At 42.9% G+C, this 21,362-nt stretch overlaps 2 protein-coding genes across 2 annotated transcripts; one reads left to right on the top strand and one right to left on the bottom strand.

The window, feature by feature from the left end:
* Positions 1-60: 60 nt before the first annotated feature.
* rbbp8 (retinoblastoma binding protein 8) lies at positions 61-20,888 on the bottom strand. The gene is made up of 20 exons (XM_080794029.1): positions 20,808-20,888; positions 19,123-19,267; positions 18,843-18,885; positions 18,417-18,512; positions 17,277-17,392; positions 16,801-16,867; positions 16,190-16,383; positions 15,007-15,096; positions 14,078-14,127; positions 13,150-13,202; positions 12,491-12,611; positions 11,934-12,071; positions 10,011-10,164; positions 9,387-9,475; positions 9,024-9,141; positions 8,433-8,591; positions 6,915-6,975; positions 6,124-6,211; positions 5,476-5,617; positions 61-272 (listed from the first exon to the last, which is right to left on the bottom strand). Exons 2-20 carry the CDS (start codon positions 19,241-19,243, stop codon positions 154-156), a joined length of 2,019 nt encoding a protein of 672 aa, XP_080650155.1. The 5' UTR covers positions 19,244-19,267; positions 20,808-20,888; the 3' UTR covers positions 61-153.
* On the top strand, positions 1,465-4,264 carry LOC308336290 (E3 ubiquitin-protein ligase TRIM39-like). Its single transcript, XM_080793609.1, has 2 exons — positions 1,465-1,592; positions 2,498-4,264. Exon 2 carries the CDS (start codon positions 2,507-2,509, stop codon positions 4,142-4,144), a length of 1,638 nt encoding a protein of 545 aa, XP_080649735.1. The 5' UTR covers positions 1,465-1,592; positions 2,498-2,506; the 3' UTR covers positions 4,145-4,264.
* Positions 20,889-21,362: the final 474 nt, after the last annotated feature.

The following is a 21,362-nucleotide window of genomic DNA, read 5'->3' as shown; positions in this document are numbered from 1 at the left end:
CATTGGAGCTTTTATTTTAGCAATGTGCAAAAAAATTAAAAAAAATTAAATCATATAAATTATTGGTTCAAGTATTAGCAGAACTATTATTGGTTCAAGTATTAGCAGAACTATACACAGTAGTTCCTGTAGACTAGAGAGATGCATTAGTGTCTAGGATCGTTTTGGAGAAAACAACCCATCCTCCTCCTTACGTTTTGGAGAGAACAGCGCATTGAAAGGTTGTCTTCTCCGCATACGTGGCTCTGGGTTGTTGTCTTCCTTGATGTAACCTGAAATATTTTCAAAACAAAAGCAAACAAATATTGTAAATTTTAATATGGTATGTGTGTTTGTTAATCAAGAGTAAATCACTTTGAGTGTCTTTTAATGTTTATCCCACGATTTTGTAGCCCATGTTTTCACCCAGTGTTAATTATCTAATGTAATCCTGGGCGCTACACCTCCTCTGCCAACCTGGGGGGGCAGCGGACTGACCTCATGCTTCCTTCTATGCATGAGGAGTCCAAGCTGCTTCTTTTCACCTGAAAGGGGGGAGTTTCCCCGGCCGGACGTAGTGCGTGGAAGATAACACGATATTCCGACCAGTACCTTTCCCCTCCATCAGGCTGACCAGGGGGAGGCAGTTTAGAGACCAGGATTACTGCATGTTTTATGTGAGGGGAACCTAGTACTACCTACCCTAGGGGACACGGGGAGAACATGCAAACTCCACCCAAGAAAGGCCCTTTCGCCAACCCCGCCTCGGGTATGGGCACTGATGACGCGCAGGAGAGAACACGCCCCCAGCGTCCACAGTGGGAATCGAACCCAGGACCTTCTAGCTGTGAGGCGACAGCACTACCATCTGTGCCACCGTGACCCCAACCACTTTCAGTTTATTGTCGGATGACACAAGGGGTAGATTGACAGAAGCCCACGTCCTACAATATCATTGTGTTTACATTAAGGAATATACTATGACATGACATGCATATAATTTAAACTAACATAACTCTGAAACGATGGTAATGCACCGTATAATACTTCATTATTTTCATTATAATTTTATATTTTTGTTAAAATCCTTGCCTATATAAGCTCGGAATGTGATGCATTGTGAGCTTGTAGATCGGCTATTTTCAAAGGATGTTTATACATTTGACATCTTGAAATGGGACATTCTTCACAATGACTAGCTTAATTACTTTTTGAACTTTAAGTACATGAATTCCGGACTTATACTTGTAACAGAGTATAGTTCTACATTGCAGTATTGCTATTTTTACTTAAATAAAACATTTGAGTCGTTTTTCCACCACTGTAGATTGGATAATATGTTCCCTGTCTGGAATTTGAGATGCTGGGGTTCTCAAATGGTTGTGTACACATTCTGAGTTGTTGTCCAGCAGGTGGCAGTAAAGGGTTAACAGCTACAGTTGCGCAGTGAGGAAATGAAATGAAACGAAAGTAAAAGTAAACAGACAAAAGTTTGGTGGCAGCAACACTCTCTAGTCTAGTACGCTCTACAAAACCTTTCTACAAGACGTTATACACAAAGTCTCTACAGAACCTTTCAACACGACATTTTACACAAATACTGACACGCATTGGTGAGTAGGCTACTGCATTTAGTTAATGATTTATCCTATAAACAAGGAAACCTGCCTCTCAGTCAGTCTGTCTATTAAACTCTAATCCTGATTTTTTTCCCCTCATGTATGACTATCATAGCGTTTTTCACTTCCCCAAAATGTGTGTGTGCGTTTTGTAGGCCATCTAAATAGGTGACAGGTAGTCTGTGTGGTTAAATATCAAAGTGAATGAACAGGTGTCAGATCTGTACAGTCTGTAATCCTTCTTAAAGTGGTTATTTTTTTGTAGTGTCTTAATGTTGATCTTGCCTCCTTTTAATTTGTTCTTAATCTCGTGTTTAATCTGGTTTAATATTATGAATGTTATTTTTCTTTTCTCTATTTTAAGTAAAGCGCTTTGGGCTGCATTTGATACAAGTGCATATACAAAATATAAGAATCTTCTTTGGCCTATTGATCATCACCCGTCAGGAAAAGTGATCATTTCCTCTCCCTGTGGCCTGCTGAAAGGTGGATTTTCAGGCCTGTTTTAAAAAACAGTGATCTGCATTGTTGAGGGAAGGGGTCAGGACATTCCAGTGATTCCACACTTGGGTGGCAGTGTTGTAGAAGGATAATTTGCCCATGTTTGTTTTTATAAGATCGTCGTTCTAGGGCACGGTAGTATTGTGGTTGTGGGTGTTTTTAGGTAATTAGTCAGATACTCAGATATCTGTGAGAAGTAGCATCCAAAAATAAAATATGTTTCACTTTTTCCAATTGGGAGTACTGTATACGTTTGAAAAGTTTCACATGGATCGGTCCAGTGGTGCCAGAGATTAGCTGTTCAAAGACAGACACACAAATGATAATCTCCGGCCTGGTAGAGATACCTGTGAGAAGTAACATCCAAAAATAAAATTAGTTTCACTTTTTTGTTTCAGTGTGTAGAAATGGCGTGTGCCAGCAGTCTCCTGTCTGAAGAGCAGTTCCTGTGTTCTATCTGTCTGGATGTGTTCACTGATCCAATCACCACTCCATGTGGACACAACTACTGCAACACCTGCATCACACATTACTGGGATACTAGTGATGTGTGTCAGTGTCCTCTGTGTAACAAAACCTTCTGTAATAGACTAGAATTCTCTGTTAATAAAGTCCTCTCTGAGATGGCCGATCAGTTCAGGAAGTCAAAGCAGCAGAGACAAACTTCCAGCACAAACCCAGAACCTGCTGAACCAGATGAAGTCTCCTGTGACTACTGTACTGAGACCAAAGCCAAAGCCCTGAAGTCCTGCCTGGTGTGTCTGACCTCCTACTGTGACACTCACCTGGAGCCTCACCTGAGACTCGCAGGGTTAAAACGACACAAGCTAATCGAACCTGTGAAGAACCTGGAAGACATTCTGTGCAAGAAACATGACAGACCTCTGGAGCTGTTCTGTAAGACTGACCTCATGTGCATCTGTCAGTTCTGCACTGAGTACGAACACATGTTACATAGAACTGTATCTCTGAAAGAGGCATATGAAGGAAAGAAGGCTGAGCTGGGAAAGACAGAGGCTGAAGTTCAGCAGATGATCCAGGAGAGACAAGTGAAGATTCAGGAGGTCAGACACTCAGTGGAGCTCAGTAAGGAAGATGCAGATACAGTCATGGCTGTCAGTGTGCCGCTCTTCACTGCTCTGATCAGCTGTATTGAGAGAAGCCAGGCTGAGCTCATTGATGTGATTGAAGAAAAGCAGAAAACAACAGAGAAACAGGCTGAAGACTTCATCAAAGAGCTGCAACAAGAAATCACAGAGTTAGAGAAGAGAAGCTCTGAGCTGAAGCAGCTCTTACACACTGAAGACCACCTCCACCTCCTCCTCCAGAACTTCACATCCAACACTCCTCCACCTACCAAGGACTGGACAAAGGTCATTGTCCATCAGTCTTCACATGTGGGGACACTGAGGACAGCTGTGGCTCAGCTGGAGAAGACACTCAGTCAAGAGATGGAGAAGAACCTGCATGATGCTGAGCTGAGGAGGATCCAGCAATATGAGGTGGCTCTAACTCTGGATGCTGATACAGCAAACCCTTATCTTATTCTGTCTGAGGATGGAAAACAAGTGAGTCATGGAAATGACTGGAAATGTAATCTCCCTGACAACCCAGAGAGATTCTGTACACGTGCCGCTGTCTTAGGAAAACAAAGCAACTCCTCAGGAAGGTTTTACTATGAGGTTGAGGTTGGAGGGAAGACTGACTGGACAGTAGGAGTGGCCAGAGAGTCCATCAACAGGAAGAGAAGTCTCACACTGAGTCCCACCGATGGTTACTGGACTATGAAGTTGAGGAATGGAAATGAGTACTCTGCTGCTGCTGTCGTCCTCCCTGTAAGAGAGGAGCTCCAGAAAGTAGGAGTGTTTGTGGATTATGAGGAGGGTCTGGTCTCCTTTTATGATGTGGAGACCAGAGTTCATCTTTACTCTTTCACTGGCTGCACCTTCACGGAGAGACTCTATCCATACTTCAGTCCATATCTTAATAGGAATGGTGAAAACTCTGCTCCTCTGATCATATCTCCTGTCAATCACACAGATTAGACTAATCCGCACCAAAAGGTTGTTTTTCTTTCAATTTCAATTTGTATTCCTGTCTTCCTTTTAGGCTTCGTAATCACAAATTGCACAGGGCAGATTATGACGAATAACTTAAAATATACAAAGCGATCACTAACACGTCACAACGTGTTGTAAGCTTGTAGATCTGCTTATTCTGCTATTTTTGTAAAATGTTTGAAAATGTTTGGAAATTTTTTCAACATGGAAACGATTGACAATTATGCAAAAAATAATTGCGATTATCTCAAATAATTATGCTTAGGCGATCATGTAATAATTGTGACAGGCCTAGCAATGCTACGCGTTGTGAGCTTGTAGATCTGCATTCTTTGGTGAATATTGTTTTGTATGGCGGGGGGGGGGGGGGGGGGGGAGAGCAGAGTAGTGGGTAGGTTACAATATGTCACATTGATGACCTTGATATAATACTGTATATGTTGGTGTTCATTTTATGTGGAATTGTGACGGCATATGTTTTGCATGTATGGGATTTGCTGGTGAGGAAGATTTTGATGTTTGAAAGTAACAATGAAAAATACTATATTGTTGTTGGGTGGATTTACAATAAATGTTCATGGGGAAATTATCCAGTGTGTGCAGATTGTTTTTCTGTCCAACACATGGTGTTTTACTGTTTGTATGTACAGTACATGTTTAATGGATTATTTATTATATTAACTGTCGTGCAGAGACATGGCGTCCCAGACAGTGGATTCCTAGAACTTGATATGTCCTTTATTGTAACACTTAACACAACATTTAAACATCTGCCTCACACTGTGACAGACAATAGCCTACATGCAGGGACCTTCGGAACAGCGGACCGTCTGAATTATGGGTGGACCCCGGGGTGGGTCCACTTTTTGGACTTGAGAGCTACTTTCAAAATGACCAGCTTAAAAATATCTAGCCACCCAAAAATATATAATGCCATTACTAAAAATAGTTTAAATATGGAATAGCAGGGCTGGCGTTACATAATATAAGACAAATGCCCTTGGAATGGGAAGGGGGACAAATGGAATAAGATTTGTTTTGTATTTAATTTGTAATGCTACCGACGTTTGAGCACAGCAACATTCTTGAAAACTTGGGCACTTTGGGCACCCCTGCTTTAAACAGACAACATCAAAGTGCTCGACTCAAACCTCTCTTGAAGTCTCTCTTGTAGCAAAAACATGAATTGGACAGCAAACTAGTGCTGCACGATTCTTGATCTCAATCTTTTTTTTCTCGATGAAGTGTGCAGCTACTACAGCGCAGCACCTTTGCCACAAAAAACTATTTTGCGTGACATTGTCGGCGAGTTATACCTCTTTCAACACAGGTTTGAGTCGATGGGAATCCGACCTCCCAGAAGTTCTCGGGAGTGCTCGGAGGAATGTAGCGGAAGCGGTGCCTCGAACACTCCGACAGCTTCTTCTGTCGTTCCTCTTCTGGCAGGTAGGCGTAGTACTGCAGAGAGGAAGGCCGCACCTCCTTATTATGTTCACAGTGTTGTTTTTGTCGGCTAAAACTAAGACAAAAAATGTTCGTCGACTACCCTTTTTTTTCACTGACCAATACTAAATGGTAACTATATCATGACTAAAACTAAGACTAAATGTATTGACAATTTTGTCAACAAATAAAAACTAGACAAATGTTGGGAAGGGACTAGTGGACAAGAGATCCAGTATACGTAATTTTACGCTGAAAATAGCCGATCTACAAGCTTGAGCTTGTAGATCTTGTAGACTAAATCAACTGTAGATTTAAGTCGACTGAAATCTTATGATATTTAGTCGACTAAAACTAGACTAACACTAAAACATTCCAGGTGACTAAAATGTGACTAAATGAAAACTATTGAAGAGACAAGTAGGACAAACTAAAATCAAAATGTGCTGCCAAAAACAACACTGCAATATATATAGCAATACTGTCAAATGCTTGTATATTAGCCAAACCAACCAACTCACTATTTCACATTCCTTGCATGTGCTGCCCTTAAGCTTCCGTCTCTCCTCTTTATTGCGAACCACTGCCATGTGTGCATACGCTGGGTGTCTGACGCAGGGAGAGAAACGTTACACTCACAATAACATTGTAGAACTCAAAATTACACAGTTCATTTCACAGTACAGTAAATGTTGGTTGATGATGATTATTATTATTATTAAACCTTGTGTTTAGAGTGTCCGCCCTGAAACTGGGAGGCTGGGGTTCGATCCCCGACCGGGTCATACCAAAGACTGTAAAAATATGGGACCAAATGTCTCCCTGCTTGACACTCAGCATCAATGGGTTGGAGTGGGGGGTCAAATCAACTAATCAAATGATTCCCGAGCGCGGCACGGCTGTGGCTCACCGCTCCAAGAGATGGGTCAAATGCACATTTCACTGCGGTAATGTGTGTGACAAATCGTACGACTTTTGACTTTGATTATGTAATGCAGAGGTACAGGGACACTAGGGTTCATGTTTTTTTTAGTTTTTTTTAACACATTTTGACCTGAGATCAGATTAAAAAAATGTCTTCTACATCCTGACAGTTTTCTGAAAAAGCTGTTTCTATGTCAGTCGTTCTTCGATTTTTCAAAAATAGCAGACCAACAAGCTCGTAGCGCGCCACTCGGTGGCGAGCTACGAGCTTGTAGGTCTGCTATTTTTCAATAGCTAAAGCATAACATAATGCTAACACCAAAAGGGGTTAAAAGAAGAAACGCCAGTTGAAGCATTGCTAAGATGCAAAAACAACAATAAAACTCACCCAGCTTTGTTTTCCTTAGCATCATCTCCAGGGTTCTCAGCAAAGCAATGTTCCTTTTGGACTGAACAAAAAGCAAAGGCAAAGAAATAAAAATAAACGGAACTCAACAACAGAAGACCACCATAAGACGCCAAGAAACGGTCAAAGCCTCAAAAGTGCCTACAAATAAAAGATCACACACACACATGTGAAGTGAGTGGTGCAACTCCGTGTGGGGGGGGGGGGGGGGGGGGGGGACATCCAGACCCACAGGAACGCGCCCAGGGTGCCGGCACGCGCCGTGTCCGAAACGGTCGAGAAATGACAAGAGTTACCGTGTGGGGGGCGAGGCTGCGCAACAGTGAGACTTGGTGGTGTGTCAGGCTGTGCAACTTGGTGGTCATAATATGCTGTTTCCGTGCTCGTACCCAGGGACACAGCCAGCCAGCCAGGGACACAGCCAGCCAGCCAGGGACACACATAGCTGTCTATACTCTAACTATAGGAGTGGTTGCACCACTCAAAAACACGGTGACGCAGTGGGCAGACGGCTTGGAATAAACTCCCACTACACCTTCGACAGGCAGCCTCTGTAGATAGCTTTAAAGCACAGCTTAAGACCTATTTCTTAACTCTTTCTTTTTCAATAATATTTGTATTGACATTTTTTATAACATACAATACATTCACACACACACACACACACACACACACACACACACACACACAGATATTGCACTTGCACTTGTATAAACAAAACAAATAAGTATCTAAATAAGATAAACTATAATAAAACATTTCTTCACTCTTGCCTTTATTTGATATTTAAATCTCTGTGTTATTATTCATGTCCTCACTGTTTTGCCTGATTCACTGAATTTTTTAGCTATTATTTTAATTTTTTTTAACATTATTTGATGCTTTTTGTATTGCTCTGTAAAGCACTTTGAGTTGCATTTTATGTCATGAAAGATGCTATACAAATAAAGATTATTATTATTAATAAACACATTTAGTACCGGAACTGCATCAAAATAAAGGCGCTGCTTGCGCCAGAGTAATCGCCAGTGTAGTGATCGCTTTTATTTTGAAAGCCATGAACCGGAAATACTTTCTTAAAAAAGTTGACTGACAAAGTGACCTCACAATCCCCGATCATCTTAATATATTTATATACGCTCCAAAAAGAGTTCATATTTTGCGGGAGAGACGGATGAGGAGCAGAAACGCAGCGCCAGCATATCGATCCATTCATCACCACGGAGAGCGCCCTGGATCAGGAGATACGAGTCATTCTTTCCGCCGCGCTAACATGGGAGTCAATGACAAGCTAATAGTTGCACAGAGCGTTAGCATACGGCAAGCGAAAAGCGAAATGCCAAAAAAAAAAATAGGAATAATTCTGAATATTATTATCTCGCCCCGCGTCGTTTGGACGTCGCTAGGACGTCCACAGACGTCGAAGGCACCTCTCGGTTCCAATCCTTATGACGTTTCAGGACGTATTATGTACAAAATGTGTTAATATTATGGACCTACCATTGTCCGCCACCTCCTCTTCCTCCCCCCGCTCCTCTTCATCAGTACATGGCTCGTCGTGGTCCAGGTGTGTGAGGTTGTGGTAAGACTTGTACTCTCCGCAGGCTGTGGTGTCAAACATTTCATCCAGGCTGTCGTTGGCCTTCTGGTGACGATGTCCTTCAAAGTAAAAGCAGAGGAGAAAGTTAGGCATAATATTCCTGCTCAGTTCTTGTGTGTCAACTACGCTGCATTAACCCATTTAGACCTGAGGGCGATTCTACAAATGTCTTCTAAAGTTTTCTGAAAAACCCCATGTTTCAATGTCAGTCGTTCTCAAAGTTTTTCATGTCAAGGACCACAGAAATTATATGAAATTGGCCGCCGAACCCCATCCAAAAATATGTTGTTCCTGGGACTGCCCGGGAGCAAAGATTTAAGTTAAAAACGTTCACTCTGAAAGAATATATGTTCAAAGATCTGCACCACATTTTCACTCTGTGCCACGCTACGAGCTTGTAGATAGCTGCTATTTTTCAATAGCTAAAGTATAACATAATGCTTAAAACACCAAAAGGGGTTCTCGCCCCCAGAATGGATTAAAGCCGTTACCAGAGCCGCCGTCTCCCGTGTGCGGTGGTGCGTGCGTTCCCCGGCCTTGGAGCATGCTGTGACTGATGAACGTGCAGTCAGCGTCCACGGTCTCCGTCTGGTTGTGTGGCCTGTCCTCCTGTCCAAGCATAAAACAGAACACTTTATTCACAGAGCACTTGCGTTGTCAAAAGGCCCATGGAGACTCACTGCCAATCATGCAATCAAGGCTGAGTGGCTAGCAGCTTGCTCACTGCACACAGGTGTGGGAGGCTATAAGTAGGACTGGCTGCACTCAAAAAGAATGAGGTGTGTGTGGCCCCGGACACCTGGCGTCCGTGAGCCCACATGAGGTTATTATAATAAGCAGACAGAACCCTATACCTCCGGGGTGTCGGGGCTGCCAGCGTGGTACTGGGAGAGGGCCGCAGCGGGGTCGATGCTCCACGTCTGATCCACCTCAGCCTTCCGTTCTGATGGGGAAAGCAAGAGGTTAGCACAGAGGGGCTGGCTGCTGCTCCGTCTAACTGCAATGCGAATAGTAGTAGTGGTGGTTCGGCAACAGGGAACCACTGTACTGGTCTAAAGGCTCATTCATAGTCTGGGTTTTCGGTGGTGAGGTGACCACCGCTCCGGTGGCGAGGTGACCACCGGAGCTGAAATAACTTTGAGCGGTGGTGAGGAAAAAACAGAGAGAAGGGCGGTGGCGGTGGTTTGCTCTTCACTGCGGCTCGTGGCGTCATGTTGTAGTTCGTTGGTCACCTCACCAAAATCCACATGCCCCAACATTTTATTTACCTGCCATAGTGTCAACCCCTTTACCCCTGTGTCGGATTGGTGGTTAGACTGGCATATTCGCCGATACCAATATGACCCGATATCATAACAAATAAGGGTCAAATTACAGTCATCTCTATCTAAGACCAAACTACAAAGCTCGGGAAGGAGGGTAATCGGACCCAATAAATGGGCCAGGCCGATGAAGCCGGGGCGACATCTTCAACTCACCGTCCTCCCTGGCGGAGGCGAGGGGAGCGTTCAGGTCTTGCAGGACGCTCCTTGTCCTTCCTTCGTCACTCTTCCTCTTCGTCTTGTTGGCGGGACGCAGGAAGGAAACGCCCGGCGTCTGGGCGCCGGGAGCTCCGTTTTGCACGGACGGCACCTGACAGATGACACACACATATTAGACAGGCACGTTTCCCAAACAGTATGTATGGGAGACAGTTCCTTTATTTATTTTGTGTTTCCTATATTTTGTCATTCTTTCAAAATGGGCGACCCAGGCTGCCCACTTTTTGACATTTTGACCAAGACGTCCTGGGCACTACATGCGGTAATTCCGTGGACGTCTTGGGCACAAATTGTGTTAATTACTGTATGTCAAAACATTTTCAACGTTTTTGGGTCTCAACCTTGACAAGTTTTGGAACTAGTGTGCTAAGGGGTTATTATTATTATTATTGGCTTTCCGCCCACAATGCAATGTGGGGGCGTCGTGTCCGCTGTCCAAGGTTGGTCTGTACGTCTGTCCGTTAGGGAAATAACTCAAGAAGAATGAATGGCCCAATTTGGATGAAGCTCAGATAAGGCTGTCCTGAGGACTTCATACAGCTTTCGATTGAAAAGGTCACACTTGAGTAAAAAAGAAAAACTGTTTTCTTTGTAGGCAGCTAAGGTGAGTTTCAGTGATGGCAGAAGACTGGTAGGTAGGGATTATGCCATGGTACACCCACTGTATTCTGATATGATGCTATACAGCAGTGGTTCCCAAACTGTTTCATGTCAAGGACCCCAAAATGACACTCATTAGCCCGCGGGACACCCATTAGAGAAGACATGCCAGGGATCCCCCCCATAAGAGAAGATTTTTACAACTCTAGCAGTGATTTTCAACCATTTTCATTTCAAGGACCCCCCCAGTTTGATATGCAACCAGCAACAGGCTACGGACTCCCATTTAATGGCATTTCTATCTCTGAGACCCCCAATTTAGATTGTAATTTAACCAAATTAACCACCCTAACGGGTCCATTTGGTTCCGTTTGTACACTCTCAGAGTTACAGACCCATAAGGGTCCATATGGTTCCAAACTATCATTTAGCTGGGGACCCCCTGGAACTCCCTCAAGGACCCCTGGGGGTCCCCGGACCACACCTTGGGAGCCACTGCTATACAGAATATCAAGAATATATCAGAATACAGAAGGTCTTCTGATGCTATACCCTAGTGTGCATCGCCATCTTCTGGCTAGAATAAGTAATGCGGCCCGGAGACGAGTTTTATACAGCCCACAGCTTTATGTATTAACCTGGGCATTTCCCAGAGTATAATTTGTCAGGATTGCTTGTTCCTCGTTTTCATTGTGAAGTGATCAAAGACATTTCATTTTATTTTTTTTACCTTGCACGTCTGGCTTGTGTTTAAATTTGGTAATGTGAAATAAGGCTGAAAAAAAGGATGAGATATTTGTGCTTTGTTCACAGCACACACCTGACAAAAGACCATTGATATTAACCCATTTAGGCCTGACAATCATGACAATTTCTTTAAAGATTTGAGGCACATTTTAACGATAAATAAATGGCAGACCTACAAGCTGGCAGACCTACAAGCTATAGATATTTTTCAATAGCTAAAGTATAACATAATGCTTAAAACACCAAAAGGGGTTCCCGCCCAAAATTGATTCAATATTGACGATAGTTCAAATAAAATCCTTTAAATGTGACTTTGTTATGATGCGAAGGTACATCTCGTCAGGACTTTTTCTTTTTCTGCCTTTATTGATAGATTGATAGTAGACTGACAGAGAAAACTAAACACAATGCAAATTATGCAACACAAGAAGTCAGAATATGGAGATGTGAGGTATCTGCCTGACGGTGAGGATACATCGGGTCAGATTATCTCACACAGGACAACAGCCTCACCTTGTGGACGTCTGATGGTTCCTGCTTGCAGACGTGACTGGTCGCGGCTCGCTCCTCTGGCGCGGCATTGTTCTGTAGGGAGACCGCGGTGGTGGTGGTGGTGGTGTTCTTCTTCTTCCTCTTCTCGACCACCAACCCCTTGGAATAAAGCAAAATAAAATCTCAAGACTCATGACAATGTAATGATGTTTTAGGGGGCCGAGCGGCTGATGAAATCACAGATTTGAGGCATTAAGGTTGCTTTTATGACATTTTTGTAGATGGGCTATTTTCAGTGCGCAGCATGCTTTCACAGGAGGCTTCTATGGAATCCAAATGGACTGAAACCTTTTGGTGTTAGCATTATGTTATGCTCTAGCTATTGAAAAATAGCAGATCTACAAGCTCATAGCGCGCCACCGAGTGGCGCGCTACGAGCTTGTAGGTCTGCTATTTTTTTTAAACTCGAAGAACGACTGACATAGAAACATGGCTTTTTCAGAAAACTGTCAGGATGTAGAAGACATTTTTTAGAATCTGATCTCAGGTCAAAATGGGTTCATCCACGTGCACCACACCTCCTGGACGAGGTCCTGCTTCCTGCGCTTGGCCTTGTGAAGCACGCCGTGGGGGAGGAGCGAGGGGGACGCTCCCGTATCGTCCGGGTGGAGGACGGAGAAGCCTGGACCCTGACGCGACCTGTGGATATAGGGATGTAAACCGATGAGACATGTTGGGCGATATCGATATCTGATATGATTAATTGCCATTGTGGCTGATAACCGACGTCGATATGATCTAATTCTGTTTTGGCCTTTCCGAAGAAAAAGGCTTATAAACACTGCAATTTGGAAAAAAAATTAATTCGTCTTTATTCTAAAACTAGGGATGAACAGTTATTGAAATGTTGGCCAATATGGCAGGAAAATGCAGACAGAGTGCTCTGTGTTCTGGTCTGTGGAATGTAAAATAAGAGCACGGTTTACATATAATGCGCTGTTTTCACTCAAAACATAAATATAAAAGTGTGAACCCATATTCATAGCTATAACTAGCAAATTATCTAATTTCAAAGCAATAGGGTTGAGCCCCCCAACACACACACACACACACACACGTAACCAATGCAGTTGCAGTGTTACATATATGCATTGATATTAACAATATTTTCACTGTTACATAGTGGCCATACCATGTTGCTGGTAACTAATAAAACGTGTTCCACTTTCATTCATACCTTGAAGGAACCTTGTACTGCTGAGGAGTCGAGCAGCCTTCTTCCTCTTTGCTCTGGAAAAACAAACACACACAATGGCTCTGTTTGTAACACATTGAAGCCCAAACTGCATCAACGTAACTAATTAGCTGGACGACAGGCAAACGACCACTGCACACAAAAGGCTTTTCAACAACAGCAAAACAAACTGAAAGTTTCATTAGTCTCCCAATTGTTCATTATACAAAGCAGATGTCAATTCATTCATTATGCATCATTCATGCATTCATTTCCTCAGCGTGTCACTTCGTGCCATGCACTGGAAGCATGTACTTGAAAGTGAATTTACTTTCATAATCTGAATTATTTACATAAACATTCTCTTCTGGGGTGGGGTGGGGGGATTCCTGGCAGAAAATGGGGCTCTGCGGCCGAATATGGCACAAAAACTAGAAGGCATTTGTAGAATCTGCACACGTCGTATGCTCCAAAAGGTACATTTTATTGACGACGTTTCGAAAACCAAGGCTCTTCATCTGGTCAGTTTGACCAGAAGGCTCAAAACATTGTCAATAGAATATACCTTTTGGAGCATTATACAAGTGTGCGGGGTTCCCTTCTCTTTTCCCATGTCACTTTTTGAACCCAGCACCTCCACGAAGTGATGTGCCTATTTTACTATAGTATTTGTAGAATCTGCCCCAGCCAGGTCTTATATTAATGGGTTCATTCACACGGAGAGGAGTGTTCAGGGACACTTGAGTCCATTTCGAGATACCGAGGACAAAGACGAAAAGACAGGCAAACAAATAGAAACATTCCAGTTTGCACGAAAGGTATTTAATGTTATCACGTGTTACCACTACAAAAAAATTATGTTGGGAGCTGGAGGATCCTGTGTAAGGACTCAAATATTTCAAAGACCTGTGAGGAAGTTGCTCACCAGTACCTTGGGAACATCCAGGCGACACGTTTCTGCCACTACAGTTACATCTTCATCTGAAATGAAAACAGACCTGTTCTTGGTAATCAAAAAGAAAACATCCTGCCACGGGCCACTTTTAACCTCGTTCAAGTCGGATGTAGATAGCATGGAATAAAGTCAAATCAAATCTCAAGTCTGAAAATGTAATGATGATGTTATAGGTCGCTTTAAGAAGAAAGCGAGAGCAAGCACTCAGTTGAATAGTTCCATGTAGTGAAGTAACGGCCCGGGTGCATGGTTCTGAAGGAATAAATACCATCACGTTATCCGTTAGGATTCTTGTTTCATTTAAATTTTCCCCCAGCAGGTGTAACAACAGACGGACGGACGTTTTGGCCGGGTGGCCTTCTTCAACTTTTATCTCATTTTTTTAAAGTTGGAGAAGGCCACCCGGCCGAAACTTCCGGAAAACTGAAATATAACAAGAATCCTAACGGATAACGCGAGTGCTGGTATTTATTTCTTCGATGTTATAGGCCGACCAGCTGAAGAAATCATGACATTTCTGAGACATTCGTGTTTCTGGGAAATGCTTCGAAACTTGTGTTCTATTGCTAGTTCGATCACGTACTAATCACAAAATAATCTTAAAATGACTAATGACTGAAAATAGCCAATCTACAAGCTCACAACACGACGCAATGCGACGTGTTGTGAGCTTGTAGATCTGCTATTTTCGCTGAGCACAAACACTGGCTTCTATGGAATCAAAATGACATGACATGACATCAAAATGATCAGTTGTAGCGACTGAGAACTTTAATCCATAAGGTTAAATAAATACCTCACATAATTAATCAAAATAACGACATAATTTCTGCGTATCTAGATAGACAAGACATATTTATACTCATGTCAAAAGGTATGGGTTTTGGAGATGAAGGCATACATACCCGACGTCTGTGACGTGTCCATCTGACATGTGTTTGGTGCCAGCACTTCTCCACCGCCCTGCAACATCTCCAGACTCTCCTTGTTCAACTCTGCCACGGAGAAGCACACAGGCAGCTTATCCCATTTTGACCCGAGACCAGATTCCACAAAATGTCTTTGTTAGTCCTGACAGTTTTCTGAAAAGCCCTATGTTTTTATATCAGTGGTTCTCAAACTATTTCATGTCAAGAACCCCCAGAATGATATGTATTTGCCTTCTCAAAATGTTTCGTTTCAGGGTCCCCCAAAAGCAACGTTTGCTGTGAACGAATATAGAGCGTCGCAGTCGCCCCCCCCCCCCCCCCCCTTTCATGACGACGCCAGGCCCAGGAAATTATTCCCAATGCATTTTTCCCCTTAGACATTTCAAAAGGTATTTATTTAAAGACGGTCACGCCACGGACAAAGCCAACTCGAGTCGTGACAACTCATGACAACAAACACAATATTTTGGACCAAACAAATAATTACAAAGAAGAAAAACAACCAAAAAACCTGCCGTTCTTTTCTTTTCTTTGCCCAAACAATTGTGTTTGTTGTCATGATTTGTCACGACAAGAGTTGGCTTTGTCCGCGGCGTAAACGTCTTTAAATAAATACTTTTTGAAATGTCTATGAGGAAAATTAACGGAGAATCATTTCCTGGGCCCTGGTAGGGGGTGGGACTGCGACGCAGATTTGCACCACATTTTAATTTTGTTCCTGCTGTACAACATACAGCCAGAATTTCAGAAATCACAGATTGAGGCTTTAAGCTTTGCCTTTATGAAATATTCGAGAACCCCCTATTTTGACCACCACCAAAATGCTCCAATCTTGAAAGGATAACTGAAAATAGCCTAATCTAACGAGCTCTCAATGCATCACAGACGTGCGCATTGCTATGAGCTTGTGTAGGTTTTCAGTGTGCAACACGCTTCCATTATAAGGGCCGATTCATACTCCTATTTTACCGCTGTTTCGGCACTGTATTGCCGAAATGATTTCGGCTCGTCAGAAATTTTCAGTAGCACCGAAGAGCCGACTTTAGGACGGTACCCGCCCCCCCGAACCTCAAATGACGTCAAATTGTAGGCTCTACAGAGCCGAACCGACTTTTATTCGGCTCTAAAATAGGAGTATGAATCGGCCCCAAAGACTGACCGCCGAAGAGCGAGGTATGCAACGGCGGTAGGGGTTTCTCTTTGTAGCGGACGTGTTTGGTCTGGCCGCCCGTCGTCTTGCGTCTCTTCAGTTTGTTGACCGCGGGCACGGCGCTGGCGTGGAGCGGAGAGTCGGGGATCATTCCCTCCTCCTGCTCCGAGGACTGAGGAGTCTCCTCCTCCGGGGCCTCGGGGCTGTCAATGACAAACGACATTTGAATTACAGTCAAACTTTCATCTGGAAATAGGAACTCCATCAACTCATCAAATAATTGCCTTGCTCCGAAACAGAGCCATCATCCACGTGCTCCGAACCCACATGTTGAGAACAACTGTACTAGTGTACCATGTGTTTTCAACCCATGTCACGTCGAGGGTCCATTATTTGTTCTGCATTTGAGCCACCATTTGATGAGATTTAGCCTCTCAGACCGAAAACGTCATAGGACATTTTGTAAAGATTGTGTCCACAATTCCATGCTGTATTGCACCATAGGAGAGACAAGAGGCAAAATAACAATTATTCTGCCTTCTCCAATTGTGCAGACTTCTTATAAATTAAGTAATGCAGATGTTTACATTTAACTAAAATGAAGACAGTCAGGAACTCACCTCTTCAGTCTGTCCAGCTCTTTGCTCAGTTTTCTGTTCTCGTCCTGAAGGCTGTCCTTTTCATTCTCTGTCCGACAAAACAACACAAAGTTACAATTATCAGTTATCACAAACAACACAAAGTTACAGTGTATACTAGAGAGTATGCATCATGTTTTTAAGTCTCTGCTTAAAACTCATTCATTTTCTTTGGCTTTTTAATCTCTAATCTCCAATGTCTGTTGTATTGTTTGATTTAATTATATTTAATTTAATTTTATATGCATACATGTGCCTTTTTGTGAGCATGTCGACACTTCCCTATACATATATTGCATTTCTTGCTTTGCTCCGGATCTGTACAGCGCTTTGGTCAATCTCGGTGGTTTTAAATGTGCTCTACAAATAAAGTTTGAACACTCTGGGATTTCTTGTGAATGAAAAGTGCAATACAAATAAAATGCATTATTATTATTATTATGGGAGACAGTGCTCACTGTGCTCTGCGATGAGACGCTCATTCTGCTGGCGTTGCTTCTCCAACTCCGTCTGTCCCTTCCTCACCTGCTCCTCCAATGGAGCGCAGCGAGCGCACACTGCAGTCAGCAGCAACCTGCAAACACAACCAGACACACACTGCAGTCAGCAGCAACCTGCAAACACAACCAGACACACACCACAGTCAGCAGCAACCTGCAAACACAACCAGACACACACTGCAGTCAGCAGCAACCTGCAAACACAACCAGACACACACTGCAGTCAGCAGCAACCTGTAAACACAACCAGACAACACACTGCAGTCAGCAGCAATCTGCAAACACAACCAGACACACTGCAGTCAGCAGCAACCTGCAAACACAACCAGACACACACCACAGTCAGCAGCAACCTGCAAACACAACCAGACACACACTGCAGTCAGCAGCAACCTGCAAACACAACCAGACACACACCGCAGTCAGCAGCAACCTGCAAACACAACCAAAGACACACATCACAGTCAGCAGCAACCTGCAAACACAACCAGACACACACCACAGTCAGCAGCAACCTGCATGGTGGAAATTAATAGAATTCCGCCATAGCCACTTGCCAAATGTGATAACCTCATCACATTTTGTGATGTCCGTTGTCCGCTATGGCTGTTTTTAGCACAAGGGGTGTTTTTTTTAGCAAAACTAATGCTTGCAATGGATCAATGAATCATGAAAACCCCCCTAGTTTGACACGTCACATGCTACATGAAGCAGAATGACATTTTGAAAACGTTGCCATATATATAGGTTGTTAATGGTATGGTCACATATATCAATACAAAAAAATGGCTCAATGCTGACAGCCGGTCAGCAAGTGGATTAATGAATGTATGAAACTATGAGTATAGACGTCCCACTCCACGACCCCGGCTGCCAGACTATTGTTATATATGTCTTTACTGCAGAGTATGCCACACCAAAATGTCACCGTATTTACTTGCAAAGTGACAAATTAACCATCTTGACATGTTGAATGCCACACAGGGCCAGTCCCTTACCTCCCCTCCAGCTTAGAGATAGTGAATGCCACACAGGGCCAGTCCCTTACCTCCCCTCTAGCTTAGCGATAGTGAATGCCACACAGGGCCAGTCCCTTACCTCCCCTCCAGCTTAGCGATAGTGTCCTGCAGGCCTTTCTGAACCTCCTTCAGCTGCTGGCTACGACCGTAGAACTCCTCGAGCCTCTGAGCATCACTGTAGGAAGCACAACAACCCGGTCAACTATCCATTATCTGGAAGAAAACAATGTACTGTAGTGTATACTAGGGTCACTTTAATGCTAGCACTTGATCTCCATTTGCAGGAATCACATCTTACAGAAGAAATGCACTCAAAGTCTTCCTGGTGGCGAATGCCCTAAAGCAGTGGCGAGACTCTTTACACTCAACTGAATTAATGCAACACTACATACCTAGGCCATTCTCAGCTCCTCACATATTCTATGTCACATTTATGAAGGCATGTTGAACCCAATGTTTTAACGTTGGTATTTAATAAAAACGTAGAGCAGCACAATATACTTACAGACAGCGGTCCTTTTTCAGCTTGATAACCTTTGCCTCCAATTCTGGAAATAACAAAAAAATAGTGCACCGACGCTTAGTACAACATACAGTGCAAGAGTAAATACATACCGTACCTTACTGTACATAGGAGTTATTGCACAGTTACTTTCATTTTCATATCTGCTCTCAACCACACAAACAGAGAGAGAGAGAGAGAGATTTTAAAAGTCTCTAATTTCCCCAAATAAAAGGTTGTGACTGACTTGTTTTGTTTCATCCCTAGTTGTAACGGTTCCTACCATGGAGTGCATTCTTGTGGCATTCTTTGAGCTGAAGCCATACGTCTTCAAAGAGGTCCAAACTAGGCTTGATGGTTCCACTCGATGCGGAGCTGCTGCTACTCAGTGCAGGACTACTCATCTTCACTCACTTCCGGGATTCGACCTGTGTGTGCGTGTGTGTGTGTGTGTGTGTGTGTGTGTGTGTGTGTGTGTGTGTGTGTGTGTGTGTGTGTGTGGAAAACAGAAACACATTTCAATAAATGGATCTTTATTGATCACATTCAGGTGTCGTAGTAGGCAACAACTGCATTAAGCATCATCATCATCATTGTCATGGTCTGCTTGAAAAGAGCATGGATTTTACAATTTTCCAAGCAGAGTATGAGCCTTTGATGTTGAAAGTGACACTGTGTACTGTATGTTGTTTGTTTTTAAATGAAGTTGTGATTTTTATTATTTTATTGTAAAGCACTTTGGTACAACTTGTTGTTATTTAAATGTGCTATAGAAATAAAGATGGTATGGTATGGTATGGTAATTAATCATGAAAACACAGGATAGGTACAGGTAAGAGTATAAGATAAATAAAAAATAAATAGCCTGCATTTGATCAGACTAAGTTAACATGATCTGTAGTTCATCATAATGTACAATCCATCACCTGTAAATAATAAGAACATGCATCCATGATCCCATAATACGTGGATTGGATATACGGTAACGGTATTATGAACACACAGACAGTTTGAACAATGAATATGAGAGTGATTAATTTGTCATTAATATTGGCAAAAAGATAAATCAATCTCTCTCGTCGTCAATGAGCGAGAGGGAATGTTACTCTTTTACCCTCGCTTTAGTATGTGATGTCTGGATAAACTCCAGTCACACATACATTGTTGTTGTACACAGTCACATACATACACGTATCTGTATATTGTAATTTAATGCAATTATAAAGAGATACTGCATGGTAGCCACTTATACGAAGATGGCTCTTTTATTGTCATGAAATCAGTTGCTGTAGGCCTACTATGCTTTGAGCTTTTGAATGGATCCTATATGATAAAAGTACCAAACTCCCTGGAAATTACAAATCTAATTGGTTACAGTTTGTGTGGGGGGGGGACCTCCAGTGGCGTGGACACTGGACAGTGTCACCCCATGCAACATCATACATCTACATACTATTGAACTGTACTCTCAAGAGTAAAATTAAACATTGCATTACTTAATTTGCAAGCAGTGAGTCAACACAATTAGATAATGTAGAATCATTGTTATTTTTTATCAACATATTTGCCTGTTATCTCTCCGATAGCCCCGCCAGTCAGAACCCAAAGTCTTAAAAATGTCAGAAACTTTACTACCATTGGATTCTGACTCGCTCCGACTGCACCACATTAATACAGCATGAATGGACAAAATCTTATCCGACAACAGAATATTCATTCGTTTTGGGTCTGAGAGGCTAAATGTCAGCAAATGGTGGTCCGTGGCTTAAAGGTCAAATAAATAATTGGACCTTGATATGAAAAAGGTTGAAAACCACTGTCTTCGCTTAATGCTAAGCTTCTCTCCAGTCATTGTAACATTATAACCTGAACTTCCTGAAGCTGAACCCACTTGGTCGTGTCGTGTGTGTTAGTTGTGTGTGCAGTCGGTGCACTTCATTCGATATTGAAATAAGTATATAGACTTACATTCATATGTAATAATATCCGTAATTAGTATATCCTCCTCCTGTAAAGGACTTGAGCTCGAGGTTAAGATCTTAAACACAACAAACAACAAATCTCGCGCGCGGCCGCTTTCGCGCGCTCCTCCGTCTTTCTTCCGGGTTGTGCCGCAGTCAGTCAAGCTGTTTTTCTGTTCCGACCAAAGAGGTAATCAATTATGAGTCTGGCCGGCGGCAAGTTTCTTCAATTATTACTACTAGTATTACTTGTAACAATACTTTGTTAATTATGTCCATGTGTTATTATATAACTCGACTGGCGAGACCTTATAGGCTACTGACTGATACTCAATAATTAGTTGGGCATTTACACAGATAATACTGTGACACACACCGGAAACGGAACATGTTATAGTAGGCGTTTTCTTTTTTGAGGATCTAGACCGGATCTTACTGGTTACTTTTGACCTGCCTCAGCCATAGAGTTATATATACTCTATGGCCTCAGCCTGCCCCATGGCCTGCCCATACGTGCCTGCCTGCCTGCCTGCCTGCCTGCCTGCCTGCCTGCCTGCCTGCG

The sequence above is a fragment of the Protomyctophum bolini genome (genome assembly GCF_963924005.1).
Source record: "Protomyctophum bolini genome assembly, chromosome: 21".
Lineage (NCBI taxonomy): Eukaryota > Metazoa > Chordata > Actinopteri > Myctophiformes > Myctophidae > Protomyctophum > Protomyctophum bolini.
The sequence above is the reverse complement of the archived record's forward strand: the minus strand, read 5'-3'. Positions and strand labels throughout refer to the sequence as shown.